Source organism: Monodelphis domestica, chromosome 5 (genome assembly GCF_027887165.1).
Source record: "Monodelphis domestica isolate mMonDom1 chromosome 5, mMonDom1.pri, whole genome shotgun sequence".
Lineage (NCBI taxonomy): Eukaryota > Metazoa > Chordata > Mammalia > Didelphimorphia > Didelphidae > Monodelphis > Monodelphis domestica.
The window spans coordinates 54886134-54910460 of NC_077231.1; the positions used below are offsets into that span (position 1 = coordinate 54886134).

Sequence of the window (24327 nt, forward strand, 5' to 3'; positions counted from 1 at the left end):
ACTAGTTTGAAGAATAGTGTATGGCTGGGAATCAAGGGTAACTAGACTAAAGAGATCTCCTGAAGAGATCTCAGGAACAAGCCCTGATAATAAAAAGAATTGGTTGCTCTGGATACTTCACATGATACCTGTTGAGGATAGGTTTCACTGAGGTGCTCAATGACAATGGTGAGCCCACTGTTCAGACTTTTTTAAGAGTATAAAGTCTTGTCACTGGCTTATGAAAGGAGCCTGAATCAAAGAAATGGTTACTTTTGTACTTTTTCCCTCCCTTGGGTCCTCCTTGATGGCAGAATGATCATAGCACTTTCTTGAAATGTCTTTAGTTTTAAAGAACCACAAATGAAGAAAGAAAACATTGGCATACATTGTAGGTGAAACAAGACCAGAAACTGAGCCTCTATCTTCACATTTTTTCCCAGACATCCTCATGCCTTCTAGTGGCATATATGAAGCATATATGTCCAGAACTATAATTTCACCTGTATAGGTAACTTCTGGTGAGAAAACTCCCTCTATCATTATAAAGTACCAACCATTCTGTAATTTGTGATTGGGGTTGGGGCAAAGAAAAGTTTTATGACTTGCTAGAGTGATAGAGCCTGTATGTGTCACTAACTAAACTTGAACTGAGGTCTTAATGTTTCCAAAGTTGACCCTGATTGACCTACCAGATAATGCCGTTCTAAAAATAATTAACTTTTCAAATACCAATTTAATTAGTCGTCTATGAGATCACAGTGTAATGATAATGATGGGGTAACAAAGGCTTAATATTTCTCCTAGTCACACAACCAGCTTAAAAAATACTTCTAGCATAAAATTTTAAGAAAGTAAAGAACCAATTTTTTATTTAAGTAGAAAATACAAATGTCATTAAAAAAATAAATTTAAAATTTTTGAGAGATCATCAAGGATTGACTATATGTGCAAAATGACTTGGGTTCAAAATTTGCCTATTATTTAGATACACAGTAGATTCTAAATGTCAGCTCTACATATTGAAAACTTTCAGGAGCTAGAGCATCTGCCTTTCAACATGGTAGAAAAGGTCAACATATTAAACTGAATACTTCTGAGTCAGTAGAGTGTAGACCTTATAAAACTGACCAAAAGGCATACTAGTATTTATGGCAAGGAAGAGAAAAGAGGAAAGATAAAAACTAAAAGAAGATAAAATCCATAGAGTTCAACTATACTAAGAGTACTGTTTCTGAAAGAGAAGGCCAAAAAAATAAATGAGTCAAAAATATAAAAACTGCGCATTACTGTTCAGTAATCATAATCTCTCACCCTGACTGTGAGCACTTCCTGGACTCAGTGATGGCTGAAGCAAATCTTTGGTTGGAGTTAGGTAGGCTTCTTTTCCCTGTCGCTGATTCATCTTTGCTGAGGTCAGAAGGTGTGAATCATCATTGTTTGTTACCAAAGCTAAAGGAAAAAAAAAGAAAATCAATTCTAGCCAAAAAAATTTTAGAGCAGTATCTTAGTTATCATGAGATATAAAAATTTCCGTTTTTGTTTACTTGTTTTTAATTTTTCTTAAAGATTCACCCTGCAATTTTTTGTCTAATACTCTAAAAGGCAAATTGTTTGGCTATTTAAAATTAACTTTTTATAACACTATAAATGATTTTAAGAAGGGGAGTATACAAACAGTTGTTAAAGCAATTGTCTAATTATTTTAATTGCCCAAATGGTATTTGAAAGCTCATCTTAACAGAACTGAGAACTGGTATTATTTGAATTTGAATAAGAAAGACCTTCAAAAGCAATCTTAATTGATAAATATTTAACATTCCATAGAAAAATCACAAGATGTTATGGGTGCCAGTAGATAACAACTTGAAGAAATGAGGTTTAATAAATTTTATACTTCTAAAAATATAAAATGGAGAAATGAATCAATGTTTACACTTTGCCATTATAGGGGTTGGGGCAGAAATCCTAGGGTAATTTTGCTTAATTGTGAGCCCACTTTTAGCTGAAAAATCCATTCATGAAGATTATCCCATTCTTTAACCACACTAGTAGACTGGGATGTTACACTGGATTTTTCTTCCTCTGATGAAGATATCAGAAATCCCACTCAATTCCCTTCATCTTACTCCTTATAGAACCTGCTCAGAAATAAGGGAGAAAATAAGAGGCACTAAGAAATATTGTACAGACCTAAGCCTGGGGAATAAGACAATAAACATAATGATGACAGATACCAATATTTTTACTGTATTATTTATTGATTGCATTTTCAGTTTTATCACTGTATCTATTATGTACATCAACTAGAATCTAGTAAAATACTAATCAATTGATCATTAAACATTCATTAAGTGTCTACTATGTACCAGGCACTTTGCTAAGCTATCAGAATATAAAAAGAGGCAAAAAACAAGTCCTTGCCTTCAAGGACCTTCTAATCTAATTGGGGGAAACAACATGCCAATAAATAGACACAAAACACACAATATACAGGATACATAAAAATAATGGACAGGGGAAGGCAATGGAATGAAGGGTTGAGGAAGGCTTCCTATAGGAGGTGGGATTTTAATAAGGACTTAAAGGAAACCTGAGAGGTCAATAGTTGTGTCGGAGGAGGGGCAGTATTCCAGGGATGGGAAGCAGCAGAGAGAAAGCTTGAAGCCAGGAGATGAAGAGCCAGGGGGCCAGTGTCACTGGGTCAAAGAGCACATGACAAGGAGGACGATGTTGGGCAAAACAGGAGGGGGCTGAGTTAGTTCTAAAGGACTCTGAATAGCAAACAGTTTAAGGCAGATTACATATAGATTTGACTCAAGGATTAAAATATGGGATTACAATGCCCTCTACTGGTTTCCACTTAATATGGACATGAACTAACTGCTTCATGTCTCCATTGTTCTACTTTTGTCTAAAGTAGAACAGAAACCACACTGGCACAGTTAACGGTAATAAAAAGTCAGAACATACATACATTCTTGTACCATATTTTGAGTCTATTGCTCCTAAGGAATAATAAGAGCTCACAGCAATGCAAAAGTCTAAAATTCAGATTATGTGTAGTTTTTTTTATATGGAAATGGTTTTCACAGAGCATATGAATTCTCTCTCAGAGGTGTAGCGGACAGAGTCCCTGAATTGGAGTCAGAAAGATGAGTTCCAATCTAGCTGCAGACACTCACTAGCTGGACAAATCATTAGCCTCTTGTCTGTCAATTTCCCACAAAACTAGTATAAGATGAGCACAACTTCCAAGGTTGTGGTGAGGATAAATGAGAGAATATATGTAAGGGACTTAGCAATATATAATTGCTCTTGTTCCTTGAGATCAGGAAATAGGTACTCCTCATTTTTCTTTCTATCAACCTCATTGCCAGGAGCAGCACCTGCATACAAGGATAAGGACAGTGACAATATCTGTGACTTCTGGGATATTCCCAGATAAGGAAGTTCAGATTCTTAGAGAACTCTCTAGAAAAGCACTGTCAAACTCACAGAAACAGGATATTAAGGATCCCTGAGCAGCATGTTTATTTAAGACAATCACATATTAACATTATCTATGTTTTATTGTATTTGTATTTATTTTGTTAAATATCTTCCAATTAAAATGAATCAGTTTGATGGCTACACATCTGACCCCTTTGGTAAAGTAAAGGGACTTGTCCAGGATCACATAGCCAGTATGTGTCAGAATGGGTCTTCAGCTGGTTTTCAGGCTAGCTCTTTCTCTACTACCATCAATTGCACTACCTCTCTTTTCATCTTTTTTTTTAATTGCTCCATTTTTTCTTATGTTCAGTTAAATTCAGCAAACTTCTTTCCCCCCACTGGACAAATCTCTTTGCACCTTATAAGTACAAAGCATTTAATATTTACTTAATCTGAGCCCCCTCACTAAAAGAAGTGATCATGACTATTTAGAAAAGAACACAATGGTACACAATTTTCAAGTTTCATTCACACTAAAACACATTTCTAAGAGAAACTACAGAGTTTAGAGTTGAGGTGGTTCAGTCATTTTTCATATATGTAAACTGAAAGCCATAGTTTTTAATGAATAACCCACTCAGGTCACATAATTAGTTATAACATAGTAAAAATAGGAATAAAAATGTGGTTCCTTTCAATATGCCATACTGTTTATTGCCTTTAAAACAAAATGTCGCATTTAAGATCACATAAAAGTGAAAGCAAATTTCTTCTATTACCAGAACAAACTTTAAATTCATATCTAGAACCTATATGGAAGCATTTCAAGGGAAAACAAAACTTGAAATGTTTTTATAGTTACTATTCAATACCACTACTGAGTTCACCTAAGTCAGAGAACTGAAAAAACAACTTAAAATATCTTCCCAAGGATTACAGAAAATCTACATAGCAAAAAAGTAACAAAGTTCAGGTAAAATAGCCACAGCTGTTTAGCTTTTAAAAGGGGAAAGATTAGTTAAAGGTTGAAATGTTTTTCTGGTTTCATTTCCCCAGTGAGATCTATTTTTAAAATCTGATTTTACCTGGTTGAGTTTCAAACTGTCAATGGTTTTATCAGGCATATAAAACAATTAAAAGCAACAAAGTGGCACTGTGTTTAAGGTATTGTGCCTAACCTGGCATAGAACTTCAGGGCTAGAAAGAACCATTTGAAACTCTTAGGGCTAATGTTCTTTTCACAGTCAGAAAACTGAGAAGAAGAAATGGAGCAGCTGGTCCCACACAGTTCACACAGATGAGCCAAGGAGCTGACCTTAGAATGTCGACCTCCTGACACTCTATCCTGAGCTTTCTCCTCCGTCTTGCTTTCTTTCCGTTTCTGCTGTTATTTGAGGAGAGGTTTGGAGTAGGCAGAGGGTATAACACTTTGTAGTCAATTTAATGTTTACATGCAAACATTTAGCTTATGAGTTTAGCAAATTTGAACAACTCATTCTAATTTTGGAAGTAGCATAGCAGAGTAGAAAAAAGAAATGAATCTGGAGCAATGAGTCAATTTCTTTATCTGTTTTTGCAATGTATTAAGCAATTTAAACTGGGCTTCAGTTTCCTCATTCATCAAAATTTCAGAGGTGGGCTACAAGTTTTCTAAGAATTTTTTTCCAACTCTAAAATTCTGGATAATTTTGGATTATAGAAATGTAAAGAAATATATTAATTTAAAAATATTTAATATTCTTCCTCACAGATAAGAGAAATACTTACAGATGGAATTGTGGCAATAAAAACTCTGGCTGAAGCCTCTTGCTGCCACTGTGATAAGAGAAGACTGTCATGGGACAGAGAGTCTGGCTCAGACTGCTTGCTACTTCTCTAATAAGAGGAGGACGCTGCCTCAGTCCCTATTTTGAGCTTCCAGACATTGTTCCTGAAGCTCAAAGGTTACAACACATGTAGAATCAAGGCCTGAAAGGAAGCTACCGCTATTGTTTTGACCAGCTGGCAGGTGTCCTTATCTTCTCCCTTCTGCTGCATGTTTCCAAACATGTATACTCTTATCTTCTACTCCTGCTCTCCATAAAATTCCACTTTCCTATGCTGCTTACATATTCACATTTTACATAAGGATGCTGAAGTCAATACTCTGGGGGCTCACTGCCATTTTTTTTTAATGGAGATGAGCCTACACTCTGAACATAAATAAAATCTGCATAAGGTACATGCTGATAGACAGCTTGGATCCTTGGATAATTTACGACAAAGAAACTCCAAATCAAAAAGAGAGGTTTTTGCATCCAGATTAAGTATTTAATCTACTCTATACAGAACAAAGTATGTTGAATCCTATTTTCTTAGCAACGAATAACAGCAAATGGCAATTCACAGATGAGGTTAAATAAAGGAATTCCACATACTTTTCCTTCTCCAGGCTATCTTACCAGCAGAACTTCCTATACAATCAACTTTATAGTCAAAATGGGTGACATATTCAATAGGGGCCCTAAACTGCTAATGACCATTTCTATGAAGGAACAAGTCAACCTGAAAATAGCCCAAAAGATGACTATACCAATACTGGCCTCATTACTAAATCCAAAAAGATACTTACAGAATTAAATGAATGTCAGCTATGAAAAATTTTCACTGTTTTTATTCCCTTCAAAGAAAGGCAAAATGAAGAACTTCTGAAACACTAACTTGCCTCAACAAATGTTAAAATATTACTATGTTCTCAAGTAGGCTATTAACACTTTAATCACTTACTTGATGGCCCATGGACATCTTTGGCATCACCAACATGCTTTTAATGTAGCGTAAATTGAGCAGCAAACAAATACAGTCCACACCAGGAAGAAGCAATATGCATCAGGATAGAAGCATCAGTGAAAGAAAAGGAAAACAGAAATGGTTTTAGGTTTTGTTTTGTTTTGTTTTTTACTAAGTAGAAAGCACATGCACACCAATTTGCCAATCATAATGTTAAACACTAAGAAGATTTTATATTGTTTAAGGACTTTTTTCTTGGGCATGACCCTTTCTCCCCCAAGATATCACTACTATTTTTAGTAGTATTTATTCATTAATTTAATTCTTTTTTTTTTTTAATGTGGAGATATTGTGCTTAAAGTTTTCTTCTTTAGTAAAATTGCTTGAAAAAGATCAAAATAATGCAAGTTAAGACTTTTAAAAATGTTATGCTGTAAGCTCAGAATTCTTTTAACATTTGTTTTTAAATCAGAAATGGTAAAAATTTCATGAGACAGTTAAATTGCCAATAATTCCTAATGTATACATTAGCATTCATTAAAATTCATAAGAGAAGTAATTCTCTGATAAATATTCTTTTATATTTTAATAAAATGATTATTTTTACATGGAGCCCAAAAAACACAACTTGAAAATAATACTATATGGACAGCTTTGGTTAACAAGTTTCTTTTCAACACTTCACTTCTTTCTGCAAAGACACAAAAGCCCAGGAAAGTAAACTTCTCGCCTGGCAACAAAAACGAATGTTGGTCATAACAATAAAATTGTGTAATTCAATTTATGTGAACATTATTTTTACTCCACTGGATATAAAGCACCATATAAAGAGCTATATACAGATCTAGATTGATCTTTGTATATATTTAGATAGAATCACTGATCTAGAAGAGTATTATTACACTTAAGGGAAAAGAAAACAACAGGACTAAGAGAGATGGATCGTTATATGGACTGAATGTTCTCTTTGGGCTCTAAGGGCCCCTTTTTTGTCACACTAATATTCCTCTAAAGGAACAATGTAAGATTAATCATATGGAGAAACCAAAGTCTCAAGACAACAAGAGGGCCAAAGGAAACAAGTTCATCCTCAAAAAAGCCTTGATGAGAACTTAGGGACACTATAGCAGATAATGAAAAAAAATTAAGATACTTTTTAGCTTGTGGCTTTTGTCTCTTGAGAAAATTTTTTTTATCTTACTACCCAAAGTAATGCCTACTTCACAGTACCTAAAATTACATCCTCCTGTGTCCTTACAAGTGCTTCTTCTGAATACCTTTGCAGTATGTAATTGGACTACTTGAGCTCATCACTCTGTAGGTGTATTTAATCTTTTCATCTACCTCATCTAACACAGAAGACTTATAGAAAGCACAGTTTTGTTCATGATTTGGCTGTGCTGCAAACTCTCATTGGTAGGTGTTAATAGTGTCACAATTGGCAAATTATGATAGATAGGGAAAACTAAAGTGACTGTACCTTCCAGATATTCTGGCATAATCCTAATTTCAAATATTCTCAATGATCATGGAATGAATCAAGTCATTAAGTACTAAGATAAAACTACAAAAGAGTTAGTGCCACAAATGAGAGAATTAAGCAGAAAAATAACTCAGTAACTCACAAAAACTCATGCACACTAGTGTTAATGCATATCTAATAATTACGCATATATTTCATGAAATTAGAAGATTTAAAGAAGTCACAGGTAAATGAAAGACATATACACTCTCCTAGAAGAAGCAAATAAAAAACCTGACAGTTTGTTTCATTAAACATCCAAAAGGAATAGGAAATACGTAATGTAATAAGAATTCAAAATGATCATGATGACATAAAGGAAATAGACTGAGAGATTACTATTTATACATGAGTTATCCATTACATTAATCACTAATTTTTTTATTATAATACATTTTAATTAATTCCTTGTCTTTATCAACTACCAGGAAGCCTATGCCAGAGACCTTCTGAGGGAACTACTCCCCTGAAGCCCTGCTCACCCCTGCTGTTTGGTGCCTGCCTCTCTCCCAGATTATTAAAGCAGAAAAGCCTGACCAAAGATTTATTTCACTCCTGACTCTGCAACTCGCAATCTCTTTATTAACAATCTTTCCTCCCGATCCCTCCAAAGATATCAACTTTACTATTTTTCCTGGATAGGTCCTTGTCACCCTTTCAAGTAACTTTAAAGGACAAAAGAGTCCCCCCCCCCCCCAATTAATTCCCTCTGGGTGTTGTCTTGTACCTTTTACATTAGCTTATATAATAAGCTCTGGAGAGCAGGGACTACCTTTGCTTTTTGTAACTGTGTCCCAAGCATAGAGCTTACTTAGCCCATACTAGTTGTGTAGTAAGTGCTTTTTTCATTCATTGTATACAAAAGAGAAAAAGAAAACCAGGTTGCAAAATATGATTCTGGATAAAAAAACTTATTTTAAGAGAATTCAGAAGGCTCATGTCTGTATATTAATACTTTCTGAAGGAAGAGTAGAAACTAGTCATAACCAGCACCAAAAAACATACCAAAAAAAGGAAAAAAAGACTATATCTTGTTGAAGACTGGTTACAAATACAGTCATTTCAGAATCAACTATGTGTATGCAGCAGTCAACCAATCAAAGATCACGGTAAATACACATTACAATGATGAGAAATACATGTGCAGTCAGCACTGAGGTTCAACCTATTTAAATAAGCTGTGAAAATAGCTGAGGAAAATGGGAGCAGTTGAGATAATAATTCCATCATAATTGCCAATTAAATTTAACTGATACAAAACAGTAACTATGAAAAGAAGCTGAATAAAACAGAAGCCAATAAAGGGGAGCTTGTACTTCAATGTGGTTATTCATTCCAGGGTGTAAACAACAATCCTTTAAAAAATCCCATTCTCATCCCTTCTCCATATTCCCCCCACAAATGAGGAGGGTGGTAGAAGGGGGGAAATGACCCAACCCCAGTCTTTCAATATCATGTGCTCACTAGTGAAACACTCACACTTTTTCTCATCTCTCTCACTTTATGGCTACCCAGGCCCATAAAAGCTTATAAATCTCGTGGATGCTTTCTTTTATGCCACTTCTGCTGTGAGAGTTATCAATAATAATTTACGGTACCCCATATACATATATATGTATGTATGTATATACATGCACTCATATACATATATCTAACTACATTGCTTTTTGGATTGGCTACAATTTGACGCTTTAGAAATTATGTTATTCCATTAGGAAAATGCATAACAAGTTTAAAATACTTCCTCATTTGTGAAAATACTTTAAGACAGAAAACTGAAGAATATGAGCAGTACTCTTCTCAAAACAGCAAAAGCAGTTAAGGAAAAATAAGTTTATAAAAGGGCTATCATTAGAAGCAGTTTAGTCAGATTATCAAGAAAGAATTTATGACCAGGAAGACAACAACAGATAGGAAATACTGAGCAATTCTTAGCATTTTTAGGCTTTTGTCTCCATGGGCTAGACTATGAGATTCTTGAGGGCAAGAACTGTTCTTTCCAGACATTGGGCTGCTGCAGACCCTGTCTCCTTTCAGTTGAAGTGCTTCCTCCCCCCTTCAAAATATCTTTCCTCACTTGCCAAGCTGGTATAATCCCCCATCCCCACCCCAGTCTACCCCTGTATATACATACATACATACATACATACATACATACATACATACATACATACATATATATATATATGCATATATATATATATATATCCATCCTGTACAGGGTGTCCAAAATGTCAGTGCAATTTTAATATATTTAGTGCATATGTAATTAGCATGAGCAAAACAAAGCACACTAACCCTCACATCACACTAATCCACCACACTTTTATAAAAATCAACTTTTTTAGTATTTCTAGTTAGACTACATAAATATAAAAAAATTAAGTACTTTTGTAATAGCCATTAACATTTTACAAAAAGTCCTCCTGGAATGTTCTAGTGCAGTTTTTAAGCTGACTTTGGGGGTGGGGGTGGTTAAGAATCCTATCTTGTATTTTCACCTCCCAAATTAGTATTGGTGTTATTCCTAATTTACCAGTAATCTTATCAACAAGTCTGTTGGAATTCAGAGCAGAGAAAGTATAATTACTGAATTGGTCGCTTATCTATTCTGGCAGAAGGTTAAGTTCAGTACCTTTAAGATTAATTCTAATACTTTCATGAAAATGCCTCATTAAGATAAGAACTACTTTCTACCAGTTTACCACCAGATAACTGTCTCATAAAGTTGTGTCACAAAGTTTTTCCTATGAATATTTTTTGCAATTACTTTCAGTGAGTATGAAAATTTAGATCTAAACAATAAAACTGGACTTGTGTTTTATTGGAATAAGTACCACTTCTTTTTGGCAAATGGCTGCCAGGGTGGTAGGAATAGATATTTCTAGAGCTTTCTCCCTTTTCTCATCACCTTTTCCCAGTGAAGATTTGGATTTCTGCCAGGAAGGAAAGCAGGAAATTGGGAGCAGAGTCTAGTCACTCTGTTCTCCAAGAGAGGGGATACAGAACTAGGATTATATTTATCTGCCCCCTTAAATATTGTTAATCTAGGGGAAATAATTTTTAGGTTCAAGTTGTACACCTGATCTCAGGGAGAGAAGACTCCAGACTATAGATTCAAAGCTTCAATATCTTACCACCAAATGCCAACTTCACAACAAACATATATCAATATAGCAAATATCAAATAAACTCATTGATCCAAACAGATGGCAAATAGATTATCAGAGAAAGTATACATAGGAGAATATATGGTAGGCAAAACAAAGGAAACAAACTCTCTCCTATTGCAAGTGAGATGGGGAACGGGCTGCAGAGAAAGAGTATTGAGGAGAGAAAAGAGGTAGACAGACAAACAGATCTTGACCACTGGTAAATTAAATCTCCAATGTAACAAGGTGGCAATGGGGACACAATAGCTGCCAGCTCCTCCACCTGTCAGCATCTTCCCACTCACTGTCTTTCTCTCCCTTTGAGGACCTGAAGGAAGTCTGGAATGATGCTTACTCTCTCTCAAAGCTGGAAACCCCAAACCATGTGCTCTCTCATCTCTAGCTCTCACCAACTCTTCCTGCCCATCACAAAGGTGCCAAGTAATAAATCTCAAACAATGAGGAGAGAATCCCATGCAAATAGCAATTTGAATCAAAGGTTATAAAAATAAAATATGCACATTCAAACATGACTTTTTGAGGCTGATCAATTTGCCTTTGAAAATATGCTAACTGTTTCAGCCACCACAATCCTATTTTCTTAATTTTTAGTCAGCTGAAAGCTCCCCATTATTCTTTTTTTAATTTGAATTAGTTTATTTAGTCAATTTCGAACATTAGCATCCCATTATTCTTAAGAAACTTTTTTAAAACCTTAAATATGAACTTTAGTCTTGATTCTTACACAATGTTGCCAATATTTTCCAAAAGAGTAGCAGAGCATATCCCAAATGAATATCACATGCATTGGGGCACCTGGGTGGTTCAGTGGATAGAGAGAAGCCAGGCCTAGAGATGGGAGGTCTTGGGTTCAAATCTAACCTTGGACACTTCTTAGCTGTGTGACCCTCAGCAAGTCACTTAATATCTAGCCCTTACTTCTCTTCTGCCTTGGAACCAAAACAGTATATAGATTGTAAGGTGGAAGGTATGGGTTAAAAAAAAAAAAAGAAAATTACATGCATGTGAACATGTGTAAAAAATAGACTTGAATCCAGGACTTCAATCCCCAGAAGCCCATGCTCCACTTCCTCAGAATGCTTTGTAATCTCACTGAAAACATCACCTGGGCCGAGAACGAGATGGGGTATTTAACCTGATTGCAAAGGCTTTTGTGCCTCTTTTCTTCCCTGTTTTCCGCTTGCAAGCAGACGTGGCTCTTTTCATAATGTAGGTGAGGTGTGCTTTCTTATCCTGTATTTTCTTTAATCCTTAATCTTCAATAAACCTCTAAAAATATAATGCTCCTTGCAGAGAGAAACTAATTTCTTCCTGCCTCAGTTTCCTAAATTTTAATCTTTACAGTTGGCTTACCACATCAGGAAAATGAAATATCTCAATCTTCTGATTCTTTTCTCTTCTTTAGTTCAGCCTTTAATAGCTACTGCCTAGATTTTTTTAAGCCACGTTTCTCCAAGATGCTTTTTTAGAAAACCCTCTTGATTAGCTCCTGCCTGCAACCTTCGATCCTGACCTCTCTCCGTCCTCACCTGGTCCTGGTCCTGGTCCTGCCCACCCTGGCAGCCCACTCCAGCTCCCGGCCCTGCTTGCCTGCATTCCTGTCGTTCCTGGTCTACCCCAGTGCTCTCTCCAGCACACCCAGTCCCTGTTTAACCCAGATTACAATCACTTGGTGACCTGCCTGCCCAATAAACTCTAGCCTTGGAGCCTCATCACTCAAGACTCATTCTACCAGCTGGTAACAAAAGGCAGGGGTATTGGCTCCACGTGGGTGAATTGGAGCGTAGGAGGGAAGAGACAAGAGGGAAAGAAGAAAGGTTTTTTCAAGCAGGAACTTAAAAGCAATGGCTATTTTACAAGGATGTCTTTTAATTGCATTGATCCTTTTATTAACTTCACCTGCATTCCTTTTAGCTAACTTTGGGGAAAAAATTCTGCTTCTCAGCGAACTGAGAGCCAGGCCTAAAGACATGTGGTCCTGGGTTAAAATCTGGCCTCAGATACTTCCCAGCTGTGGGGCCCTGGATGGGTCCCTTAACCCCCATTGCTTAGCCCTTACCACTCTGCCTTCCGACAATAGGCATTTAAATGGATAATAACCCAAGGAACAGACTGGAGGTTATGATTTCTAAAGCATTTCAGACTCCAATGGTTATAAAAATCTCTGTATTCTATTGCATTTTCCTGATTGTTTTGTTTAAGGTATAACTTTGTGATTTTAAGTTGATATATTACTGGATTCAATATTATTCTGTTATACTGAATCATTTTAATGTACTGAGTTTTGACTACTGTTATATTCTGTTGCTTTTCCCCTATAACTATTGAAACTATCATTTGATTAAGCCCATATATGAAAAAACAGCTTTTTTTCTATTTTTGCCTTTGTAAATTGTCACATAGAGGATGGATGGACTTCAGAACTGGTTACAATTGCTACAACAACCTTTGAAAAATTTAATGTGCTAAATATTTCAACTGATTTTAAGGGTTTTTTAAATATGATTTTTGTAATTTTTTAAACAATCTATGGTTATTTTTGCCTGCCCCTACCACGAGGTAAGGCCCATAGCTGAAGTGAAATACAATTATAAACCCCAACCTTCCCACATGTGAATGGAAGTTGGGAAGTTAATCTCAGGGCATTTGTACCCCTAAAAAGCCTCCAAAAAAGGAGCACCCCTTTATTTATACTCTTCAGTTTACTACTTAACTTCCACCAGAATGATATATAGATTTCTTGATTATGTTCTTAACCCAAGATGAGTTTTACTTTGTTTTAAAAATATGTTTTATTCACCAAGGTTGAAAGTTTGCTACGTTTGTAAAAAATTGTGACAAATATCCATCAATTCATAGATTTAAAAATGCCATAGAGCAACTTATGTAAAAATGATAAGTGTGTTTGCTTGCTATTGTAATTAATTGGGCTATTGAGAAATTTGGGGATACTGATAACTACATATTTGTACTACTGTTCTTTAAAAATGAAAAATTGTTACCTTGTTCAATTCATTTGCATTCACTCACAGTAGATCATGGCCAGGCATGAAGAGGAAATGGATCTCATTTTTGGTGAGAAAGCCTTGCATTTTATATTTTCTTAGCTGACACAGAGTGTCAATTATTATAAGCTATATTTTTGAATTTTTTAAAGACTCTTATTATTATATTTTTCTTGCATGTGCAATATATATACTATTTGTTTTTTTTTTATTTTTTCTCTCCTTTTTATATTTGAAGCACGTCACCAACATTAAGATTTTCTTTTAACTTTTTGACTTTTCAGTACTATAAGTTTAAGATACATTTGCCAATGCATACCCCAAAAAGCTTGTGACTATAAAAATTATGCCACTAATTATTTAAAAATTATGGGACTTTGCTTAATGATTCTGTCTGATTCCAGGACAAGATATACACAAGAGCCATTGCACAGAGCCAAAGAAAAAGCCAGTCCAGGACGAATTGATGCACTTCTAGGCCAATACAAAGGTCTTGAACCTAGTGTGAAGACTCAAGGTTACTGTGTTTAACATTGCTAGACATAGGCTTTCCTTGTGTCCAAACTCACTCTAAAATTACTCACACGAGTATCTCAACCTTGGCTCCTATAATCTGGTGCCCTTTTCTGTCTTTCATATTGTGGTACTTTTCTGTAGTCATGGCTATTGACTGGGTAAATGCATCATTGCTTACATCATTTAATTGGGCCCTGATTCAAGGACCTGTTATAGATTTATTTTTCTTTTTACTTGGAATTTTTACACATAAGACTTTGATAGTCTATATTTTCATCCAGTATTTTCTTTTTTTTTATTTGGATTTTTCTGATGTCTTTTTAATTTCTCTTACCAATTGGTTCATATACTTCATACCTCAGCCATGCATCCCTAAGTAATCCTGTATTTTTCAATCACCCACAACACGGGGAAATGTAAAAAATATTATTATTTAAATTGCAAAGTTTAAATTCCTTTTGAGAATAATTTTAGGTAAAGAAAGATGCTACCTCTCTGAATCCAGAAACTGAAGTGTTGGAGAAGATACCATGAAGAAGCCTCCAGACCACAAATGCACAAAAATGAACTTTGGGTGTGGTTGATTGAACATTTATTTGTATGTATACTTTCATGCCAAAGGGGACTGCCCCCTAACTGACTTTTTGTCAATGCGACCAGCAATTACTGGTTTTGTTGTTTTTTTTCTCCTCTTATCCTCATATTATTGTAATCTTTAAGTTGATTATGTTTTCATGATCCTTTTGGGGAAAAAATTAATTTTTTCCAATAATGATCACACGGAGAAATGTAAAAAATAGACTTGAATCCAGGACTTCAATCCCCAGAAGCCCTTGCTCCACTTCCTCAGAATGCTTTGTAATCTCACTGAAAACATCACCTGGGCCGAGAACGAGATGGGGTATTTAACCTGATTGCAAAGGCTTTTGTGCCTCTTTTCTTCCCTGTTTTCCGCTTGCAAGCAGATGTGGCTCTTTTCATAATGTAGGTGAGGTTGTCTAGGCCCCTGGGCCTAGACACGTGCTTTCTTATCCTGTATTTTCTTTAAAAATATAATGCTCCTTGCAGAGAGAAACTAATTTCTTCCTGCCTCAGTTTCCTAAATTTTAATCTTTACACATGTGCTTTTTGTATTTATATTAAAATTTTAAAAAAATTAGAAATTTGTATTACTCAACATAAGAGAATTGTAAGAAAAACAGGCTATTGATGGTGTTCATTGTGATTTGAATAAAAGTCTTCGCTAATTTGTTGTCTGAATTATCTAAACCTTTGAAGGGAAAAATTCAATAACATTTATCGATTATCCTGAACTTGAAAAGAAATGTTAAGTGGAATGATCAGAGGAAACAAGTAATCATTTCTAAGTGTTCTTTCCAATTTGTCACATTATGAAGTTTGTGCCTTTCAAAAAACCTTTAGAATTTGCTAGATGAATGGAAAAAGAAGAAAGGATCTGAAGATCAGAACTGACTAAATGTAATTAAGGATTTTCATTCTGAGAACAATATTCTAATCAAAGAAAAAGTGAGAATTTAAAACTGAAATCCCTAACTAATTTTTGCTGATTAACATTTCAAAAGATTAGATAAGTTATCTAAATAGTCCACTAAAACTGTAAAAATCTCTAAATATTATAAATAAATTACTGACAGACTTGCCAAAATATCTTTCAGAAAAAAAATTATTTGGCAAACAATTCTTCACACGAATAAAAGAAAGATATGCAATTAAATCAGAGGCAATGATTACAGTGTAAAGATTGTTGGCTTTCAAGTGAGAGGACTTGAAATCAAACCCTATGCCATTTCCAACACTTACTAAAAGACTCTGAGTATGTCATTCTCTTTGAGCTTCAGTTTCCTCAAATAAAAAAAAATGAAGAAATTGGATTGAATGGCATCTGAGGTCTCTTCTAGTGCAAGATCCATAAGTAGGAGAAGAACAAGTAAAATAATAATAAAAATAACTATACTAATCTGGCCTATGTTGTTAAGGTAGCTTCAGTCTTTTTATTCTTCAGAATCCAGAACAGTATTGGTTCCAAGGCAGAAGAAGGGTAAGGCCTGGGCAGTTTGGGTTAAGTGATTTGCTCAGAATCACACAGCTAAGAAATGTCTGAGGCCACATTTGAAACCAGGACCTCCCTGGCTCTCAATCCACTGAGTTCTTTTATGATAATTTTTAATTATGTGTCTATACTTATGATTTCTATTTTTAAATTGTTCCATAGATTGTGCACTTGATTTTAAATTTCTAGCTAATTGTCAATTTACACAATGGCACACATATGTGATAATTTATAACATACATATAACATACAAAACTTACTAAGCCTAAAAGAAAGTTCACCTCACAGGTTTTTTTTTTCTGTACATGATAAGAAAACAATCAATTTCACATAATTTGTTACAACTTAAAGTCTAGATTACTTGCAAGATTATTTCCTATTTTACTAATGAAAAGTATTCCTTTAATATGTGAGCAAGTTAGCTGCTGAAAAGGGAGAAAATAATTCCTTTTGAATAAAGACAAGAAAAAAATTAACTCGAGTATAAGGTAATATCCCTTTCACAGGTAAACATTCTAGTGACTGAAAGGGAGAGAAAAAACTTTTATTTAATAAAAACAACTAATATGTCTATGTAAAGTAATGCAGTTTTCAGATGTGGTATGTGTGACATTTATTTGCTAAAGGGTGGGCAGAAAAATGGGCATGGGCAGATAAAAAGCTTAAAATAAAGGATAATTTTTAAACTTAAAAGTAAAGGATATAATATTCTTTTTGCATATGAACAAGTTGGTGACTAAAAGAAACAGAAAAATCTTTCATTTACTGAAAAGATGCAAAATGCAATTGAAGAAACAGAGAAACAATGTTTTAAAAGGCCTCATTTGAGGTGTGAAGCAGCAAGGGCATTGGGACCAGTCAGCTCATTTGGGTGTAACTGTTTTTAAAGCTTAGGGTTAAAATTCACAAAGTGATAAATAACTATTTGTAGATTACTGGCTGGCTAAATAAGGCCTACTTGCTTATATTTTAAAGCAGGAGTTTATGAGTTTTTACCTCACAAGAGTAAAAGTGAGTCAGTGATTACTGGGAAGCTCCGATTTGAGCCAATGAAACTGGCTGGTAATGAACAAAGAGGCCAGAGAGAACTGAAAACACATCCAGGGTAGAAAAACCTGTTCTCTCAGACTTACATTAAGAAACTGGCAACAGGGGTGTCAGCAGACAAGAAGGCTTCTGATACTAGTTCCTTATTAGCCACATAAACACTGAAACTTGCTAGAAAGCAGCTACTGTCATTTAGCATGACTGGCAGTTTGAGAGATGAAATCTCTCAAAAGGGCATGTTGCATCTCACACCAAAACCAAGATACAATCAACAGAGGTACATGATTTAAAAATAAAGGGTGATGGGGGCAACTGGGTAGCTCAGTGGATTGAGAGCCAGGCCTATAGACAGGAGGTCCTAGGTTCAAATCTGGCCCCAGACACTTCCCAGCTGTGTGACCCTGAGCAAGTCACTTAACCCCGATTGCCTAGCCCTTACCACTCTTCTGCCTTGGAACCAATAAATAGTATTGACTCCAAGATGGAAGGTAAGGGTTTTAAAATAAATAAATAAAAATAAAAATAAAGGGTGATATCATAACTGAATTAAGGAAGCATGCTTAAATTTATAAGGAGCTAAATCAATTATACAAAAAATCAAGCCATTCCCCAATTGATAAGTGGGCAAGGGGCATGAATAGGCAATTTTCAGATAAAGAAATCAAAACCATTAATAAGCACATGAAAAGTGCTCTAAATCTCTTATAATCAGAGAGATGCAAATTAAAACAACTCTGAGGTATCACCTCACACCCAGCAGGTTGGCTAACATGACAGCAAAGGAAAGTAATGAATGCTGGAGGGGATGTGGCAAAGTTGGGACACTAATTCATTGCTGGTGGAGTTGTGAATTGATCCAACCATTCTGGAGGGGAATTTGGAACTATGCCCAAAGGGTGATAAAAGACTGTCTGCCCTGTGATCCAGCCATAGCACTGTTTGGTTTATACCCCAAAGAGAAAATAAGGAAAAAGACTTGTACAAGAATATTCATAGCTGCTCTCTTTGTGGTGGCAAAAAATTGGAAAATGAGGGGATGCCCATCAATTGGGGAATGGCTGAACAAATTGTGGTATCTGCTGGTGATGGAATACTATTGTGCTGAAAGGAATAATGAACTGGAGGGATTCCATGTGAACTAGAACGACCTCCAGGAATTGATGCAGAGTGAAAGGAGCAGAACCAGGAGAACATTGTACACAGAGACTGATACATTATGGCACAATTGAATATAATGGACTTCTCTACTAGTAGCAATGCAATGATCCAGAACAATTTATAAGCACTTATGAGAAAGAACACTCTCCACATTCAGAGGAAGAACTGTGAGAATAGAAACACAGAAGAAAAACAACTGCTTGATCACATGGGTCGATGAGGATATGATTGGGGATGTAGACTTTAAATTATCACCTTAGTGCAAATATCAATAATATGGAAATAGGTCTTGATCATCAACATCACATGTAAAACCCAGTGGAATTGCACATCAGCTATGGGAGGGGGTGGGGAGAGAGGAGGGAAGAAAAAAAATAGTTCATCTGCCAGATCTATGGATAAGGGAAGAATTTATGTCCTAACAAGAGAAAGAAAGCAGTATAAGAAGTAAGATGGATATAATTTTAATTATATTAGATTAAAAAGATTTTATACAAACAAAACCAATGTAATCAAGATTAAAATGAAAGCACAAATGGGGGGGTATTAGAAATATATCTGATAAAGGTTTCATTGTTCATATAGAGAACTAAGTCAAATTTATTTTTTTAAAAAGTCATTCTCCAATTTACTAACAATCAAAGAATATGAACAGAAAGTTTTCAGATGAAGAAATTAAAACCAGCTATAACTACATGGAGGGTCCTGGGTTCAAATTTGGCCTCAGACACTTCCTCAGTTGTATGATCCTGGGATCCTGGGAAGTAACCTCAATTGACTGGCCCTTATTGCTCTTCTGCCTTGGAACCAATACTTAGTATCAATTCTAAGACAAAGTAATTTATTTTAAATTTATTTTTATGTTTTATTATTTATATTTATATTATTTATTTAAATTTAAATTTATTTTTGACATTATTTAATAGTATTTATTTACTAATAATTATGAATTTAAATTAATTTAAGTATTTAAAATAAAATACATTTTAATTACACTTATTTATATATTATCACAATATTATAAGTATAATTACATTATAAATCTATGTATAAAATAAATTTAATATTAAATATTAAGGATATTTAATAGCATTAATATAGAATAAATTTAAATTTATTACCATAAGGTTTAAATATGTATATATGTGATCATATGAAAGAAATACTCTAAATCACTCTTGGGTAGAGAAATGCACCAAAATTAAACCAACCCTGAAGTACCACCTCACACATATCAGATTAGCCAATAGGACAGAAAAGAGAAATGAAATATGTTGCTGGGGATACAGGAAAATTAGGACACTAATGAATTGTTGGTGGAGCTATGATCTGATCCAATCATTCTGGAAAGCAATTTGGAATTATGCCCAAAGGACTGTAAAACTTTGTGTACCCTTTGATCCAGAAATCCTATTACTGGGTCTATATTCCAAAGAGATTTTTTTTAAAGGGGGAAAGACCTATCTAAAAAAATATTTCTTGCAATTCTTTTTGTGGTAGCAAAGAATTAGAAATTGAGGGGTTGTCTATCAATTGACGAATAGTTGAATAAGTTGTAGTATATGATTGTGATGGAATACTATTGTGCTATAATGAAAAATTGAGAAAATCTGGAGTTACATTAAGAGATGCAAAGTGAAGTGAGAATCGTTAGAACACTGTAAATGACAGCAATATTTTTTGATGAACAACTGTGAATGATCTGGTTATTCTCAGCAATGCAATGATTCCAGAGAATCAAATGTCATCTGCCTTCCAAGGAAGAATGGAGCCAGATTGCCTGCTTTCTTTCCTTTCTTCCTTTCTTTATTTTTCTTTCCCCTCATTTGAAATCTCTTCTACCAAATGACTAATATGGAAAAAGGTTTTATATGATTGCACATGTAAAATCCATATCAGATTGATTATTTTATCAGGAAGAGGGAACAAGGGGAAGGAGAGAGATAATTTGGAACTCACAGTTTTGAAAAAAATGAATGTTAATATGATTGATCACATGGTTCTATGGGGATAGGATTGGAGATGTTGACTTCAAATGATCACTCTATTGCAAATATTAGTAATATGGAAATAAATTGATCATGGCACACGTAAAACCCAATGGAATTGCTCATTGGCTCCAGGAGGGGCAAGGGAGGAGGAGAGGAAAGAACATGAATCATGTAATCATAGAAAAATATCATAAATCAATTAAATAAATAATTTGAAAAAAATGAATGTTAAAAAATTGTTTTTACATGTAATCGGGGAAAAATAAAATGGCATTTTAAAAAAAGGCATGTTGCTCTTTGTTGTTGTGTCTCTAGTTAGAGAAGGAAAAGCAGAAAGGGGAAAACCAGTCTTTGCAGCTGATCAATCAGCTGATATGATGGATGACTGAACAACAAAGAATCCTGGTGGGTAAAGAGCTGGCTGGGCTTGTCTGTATTGAGAGCTAGTCTAATGAGTTTTGCACAACAGCTACCTAAAACAATAGCAGGCATCTGTAAAATGTTAAAATTGTGGTCTATTATTGAATATTGCTAACCAAAAAAGAAAAAAAAAAGCTTTATTGTTTCCTGTTACCAATTTCATCAGGAATGCCCTCAATTTGTACATAGATGACTCACAAACTATATAGCTTATGGAGAAAAAGATCATATGATGAGTGAGTTGACTTAAATGTATTTGGGACAGCTAGGTTGCTCAGTGGATAGAGAGCCAGGTCTAGAGATGGAAGGTCCTAGTTTTAAAATCTGGCCTCAGACACTTCTGGGTTGGGTGACCCTGAGAAAGTCATTTAACTCCAAATGTCTAGTTAGCCCTCACCACTCTTCTGCCTTGCAACCTTTACTTAGAATTGATTCTAAAACAGAAGGTAAGAGTTTTAGTACCATATTAAATAAAAGAAGTCATAATGGGCATCCTTATTTCACTCTTGATCTTGCTGGGAAGGCTTCTAATTTATCCCTATTGCAGATGATGTTTGCTGATGGTTTTAAATATATACTGTTTATTATTTTTAGGAAAGGTTCTTCTATTACTATGCTTTCTAGTGTTTTCAAGAGGAATGAGTGCTGTATTTTGTCAAAGGCTTTTCCTGCATCTATTGAGATAATCATGTGATTGTTGGTTTGTTTGTTAATATGGTCAATTATGTGGATGGTTTTCCTAATATTGAACCATCCTTGCATTCCTGGTATAAATACCACCTGATCATAGTGAATAACCCTCATGATCACTTGCTAGAGTCTTTTTGCTAGTATTCTATTTAAGATGTTTGCATCTATGTTCATGAAGGAGATTGGTCTATAGTTTTCTTTTTGTTTTTGAGCTGCTTGGCTTTGGAATCAGTACCATATTTGTCATAAAAGGAATTTGGTAGAACTCCTTCTTTGCTAATTTTGTCAAATAATTTGTGTAGTATTGGGATTAGTTGTTCTTCAAATGTTTAATCGAATCCATCTGACCCTGGGGATTTTTTCTTAGGGAGTTCTTTGATGGCTTGTTCAATTTATTTTTCTGACATGGGATTATTTAAGTATTCTATTTCTTCTGCTAATCTAGACAATTTACATTTTTGCAAATATTCATCCATATCACCTAGATTGCCCTATTTATTGCCATATAATTGGGCAAAATAATTTTAAATGATTTCCTTAATTTCCTCTTCATTAGAGGCGAGGTCTCTCTTTTCATCTTTGATACTATTAATTTGGTTTTCTGCTTTCCTTTTTTAAAAAATTAGATTAACCAGTACTTTGTATATTTTATTTGTTTTTTCAAAGTACCAGCTTCTTTTCTTATTTATTAATTCAATATTTCTTTCACTTTTGATTTTATTAATTTCTCCTTTAATTTTTAGGATTTCTAATTTAGTTTTTATCTGGGGATTTTTAATTTGTTCTCTTTCTAGTTTTTTAATTTGCATGCCCAATTCACTGACCTCTGCCCTCCCTAATTTGTTAATATATACACTCAAGAATATAAATTTCCCCGAGTACTGCTTTGGCTACATCCCATAGATTTTGAAAGGATGTCTAATCATTGTCATTCTCTTCAGTGAAATTATGGTTTCTATGATTTGTTCTTTAACTGATTTTGAAAAAATCATATTATTTAATTTCCAATTAATTTTTATTTCCCTCTCCATGTACCCTTACTAATTATTTTTATTGCATTATGATCTGAAAAGGTTGCATTTATTATTTCTGCTCTTTTGCACTTGTTTGCCATGTTTTTATGCCCTAGTACACAGTCAATTTTTGTGAATGTACCATGTGCTGCTGAAAAGATGTATTCTTTTTTGTCTTTATTTAGTTTTCTCCACATATCTATTAACTCTAATTTTTCTAAGATTTCATTCACATTTATTACCTCTTTCTTATTCACTTTTTGATTTGATTTATCTAAATTTGATAGTGGTAGGTTCAGGTCTCCCACTAGTATTGTTTTACTATCTATTTCTTCCATAAGCTCCACTAGCTTATCCTTTAGACATTTGGATGCTATAATACCATTTGGTGCATATATGTTGGTTATTGACATCTCCTCATTGTCTATACTGCCTTTTATCAGGATGTAATTATCTTCCCTATCTCTTTTAATCAGATCTATTTTTACTTTGGCTTTGTTGGATATCATGATTGTAACTCCTGCCTTCTTTTTCTCAGTTGATGCCCAATATATTTTTATCCAGCCTTTTTTAGGATCTATTAAATTCCCTCCCTCTTCTCTTTCCCTCCCTTTTTGTACTCCCCGCCCAAAGCTCCCGAGAACCTAGGGATTGCCCCATGCTTACTCTGATTCTGGCACACTGGCTCTGACTTTGGTGCCATAGGTGGAGTGGGGGAGGGTTGAATAGCTCACACTTTGGTGGGAGTTATTTAACCCCCTTATAGTGTGGAAATGCTCAAATTGATCACATAAGTTGATGCCTTCAAGGCTGCAACCTACAATTGAGCCCCTTCATTCATGTGATTTTTTTTTTGTCCTTTTGAGGCATTTTCTATCAGTCAGTGGTGAGGAGAGGAAGATCCTTGCTTCTACATTGTGGCCATCTTAACCCAGAAGTCCCAAGGTAAGGGTTTTAATAATAATTATAATAATAATATTTAAATTTAAAATAATGACAAAATAAAGGTAAAAAAATAAATATGTTGAATTTAAGATGTTGAAACAATATATAAATGGAGCTGGTGAAATCAAGGTTAAACACAGAGAAGTAGAAATGGAGGGTTTGGTATTGTGATCCTAATTGGATAAGGCAGGTGAAAGGGAAATAGAGAAATATTCAAACCTAGAGAGAAAAACTAAAGGAGGAGACCATAAAGTAAGGATGAGAGGTACCAGGAAGCTGGGTCATAGGAAAGCAAGAGAGGAAAGAACTGTCAAGAGTAAGATAAGATTCAACAACATGAAAAGATGCAGAAAGTACCCAGGGACAAAGTCTGAATAAAAACTACTAGATTGTTATTTTATTCAATTAAATTACTCATATGAATTGTCAGGTTTCTCCTTTTTAAATTTATTAACAACTGAATAGCTTCATATTTACAAAATAGAAATAAAATTAAGTGAATACTAGCAATGGAAACCAATAACTGCAATTAACATAGCCTATATAAAAACAAAACATACTAATTTGAAGTTTTCCATTATTAGCAATTATAA

The 24327-nt window shown here is 34.6% G+C and overlaps 1 protein-coding gene across 12 annotated transcripts in view; it reads right to left on the reverse strand.

The window, feature by feature from the left end:
* Positions 1–24327, reverse strand: part of OSBPL8 (oxysterol binding protein like 8) — a 266838-nt gene that overhangs the window by 105891 nt on the left and 136620 nt on the right. For 11 of the 12 annotated variants that reach the window (XM_056798473.1, XM_056798470.1, XM_056798475.1 and 8 more), the window contains 2 exons: positions 6181–6217; positions 1294–1431 (listed from right to left, as the gene is read on the reverse strand). In XM_056798473.1, coding sequence (XP_056654451.1) covers positions 1294–1431; positions 6181–6217 — 175 coding nt within the window. The remainder of the gene's footprint in view (positions 1–1293; positions 1432–6180; positions 6218–24327) is intronic. The other variant, XM_056798478.1, reaches the window with a different exon arrangement.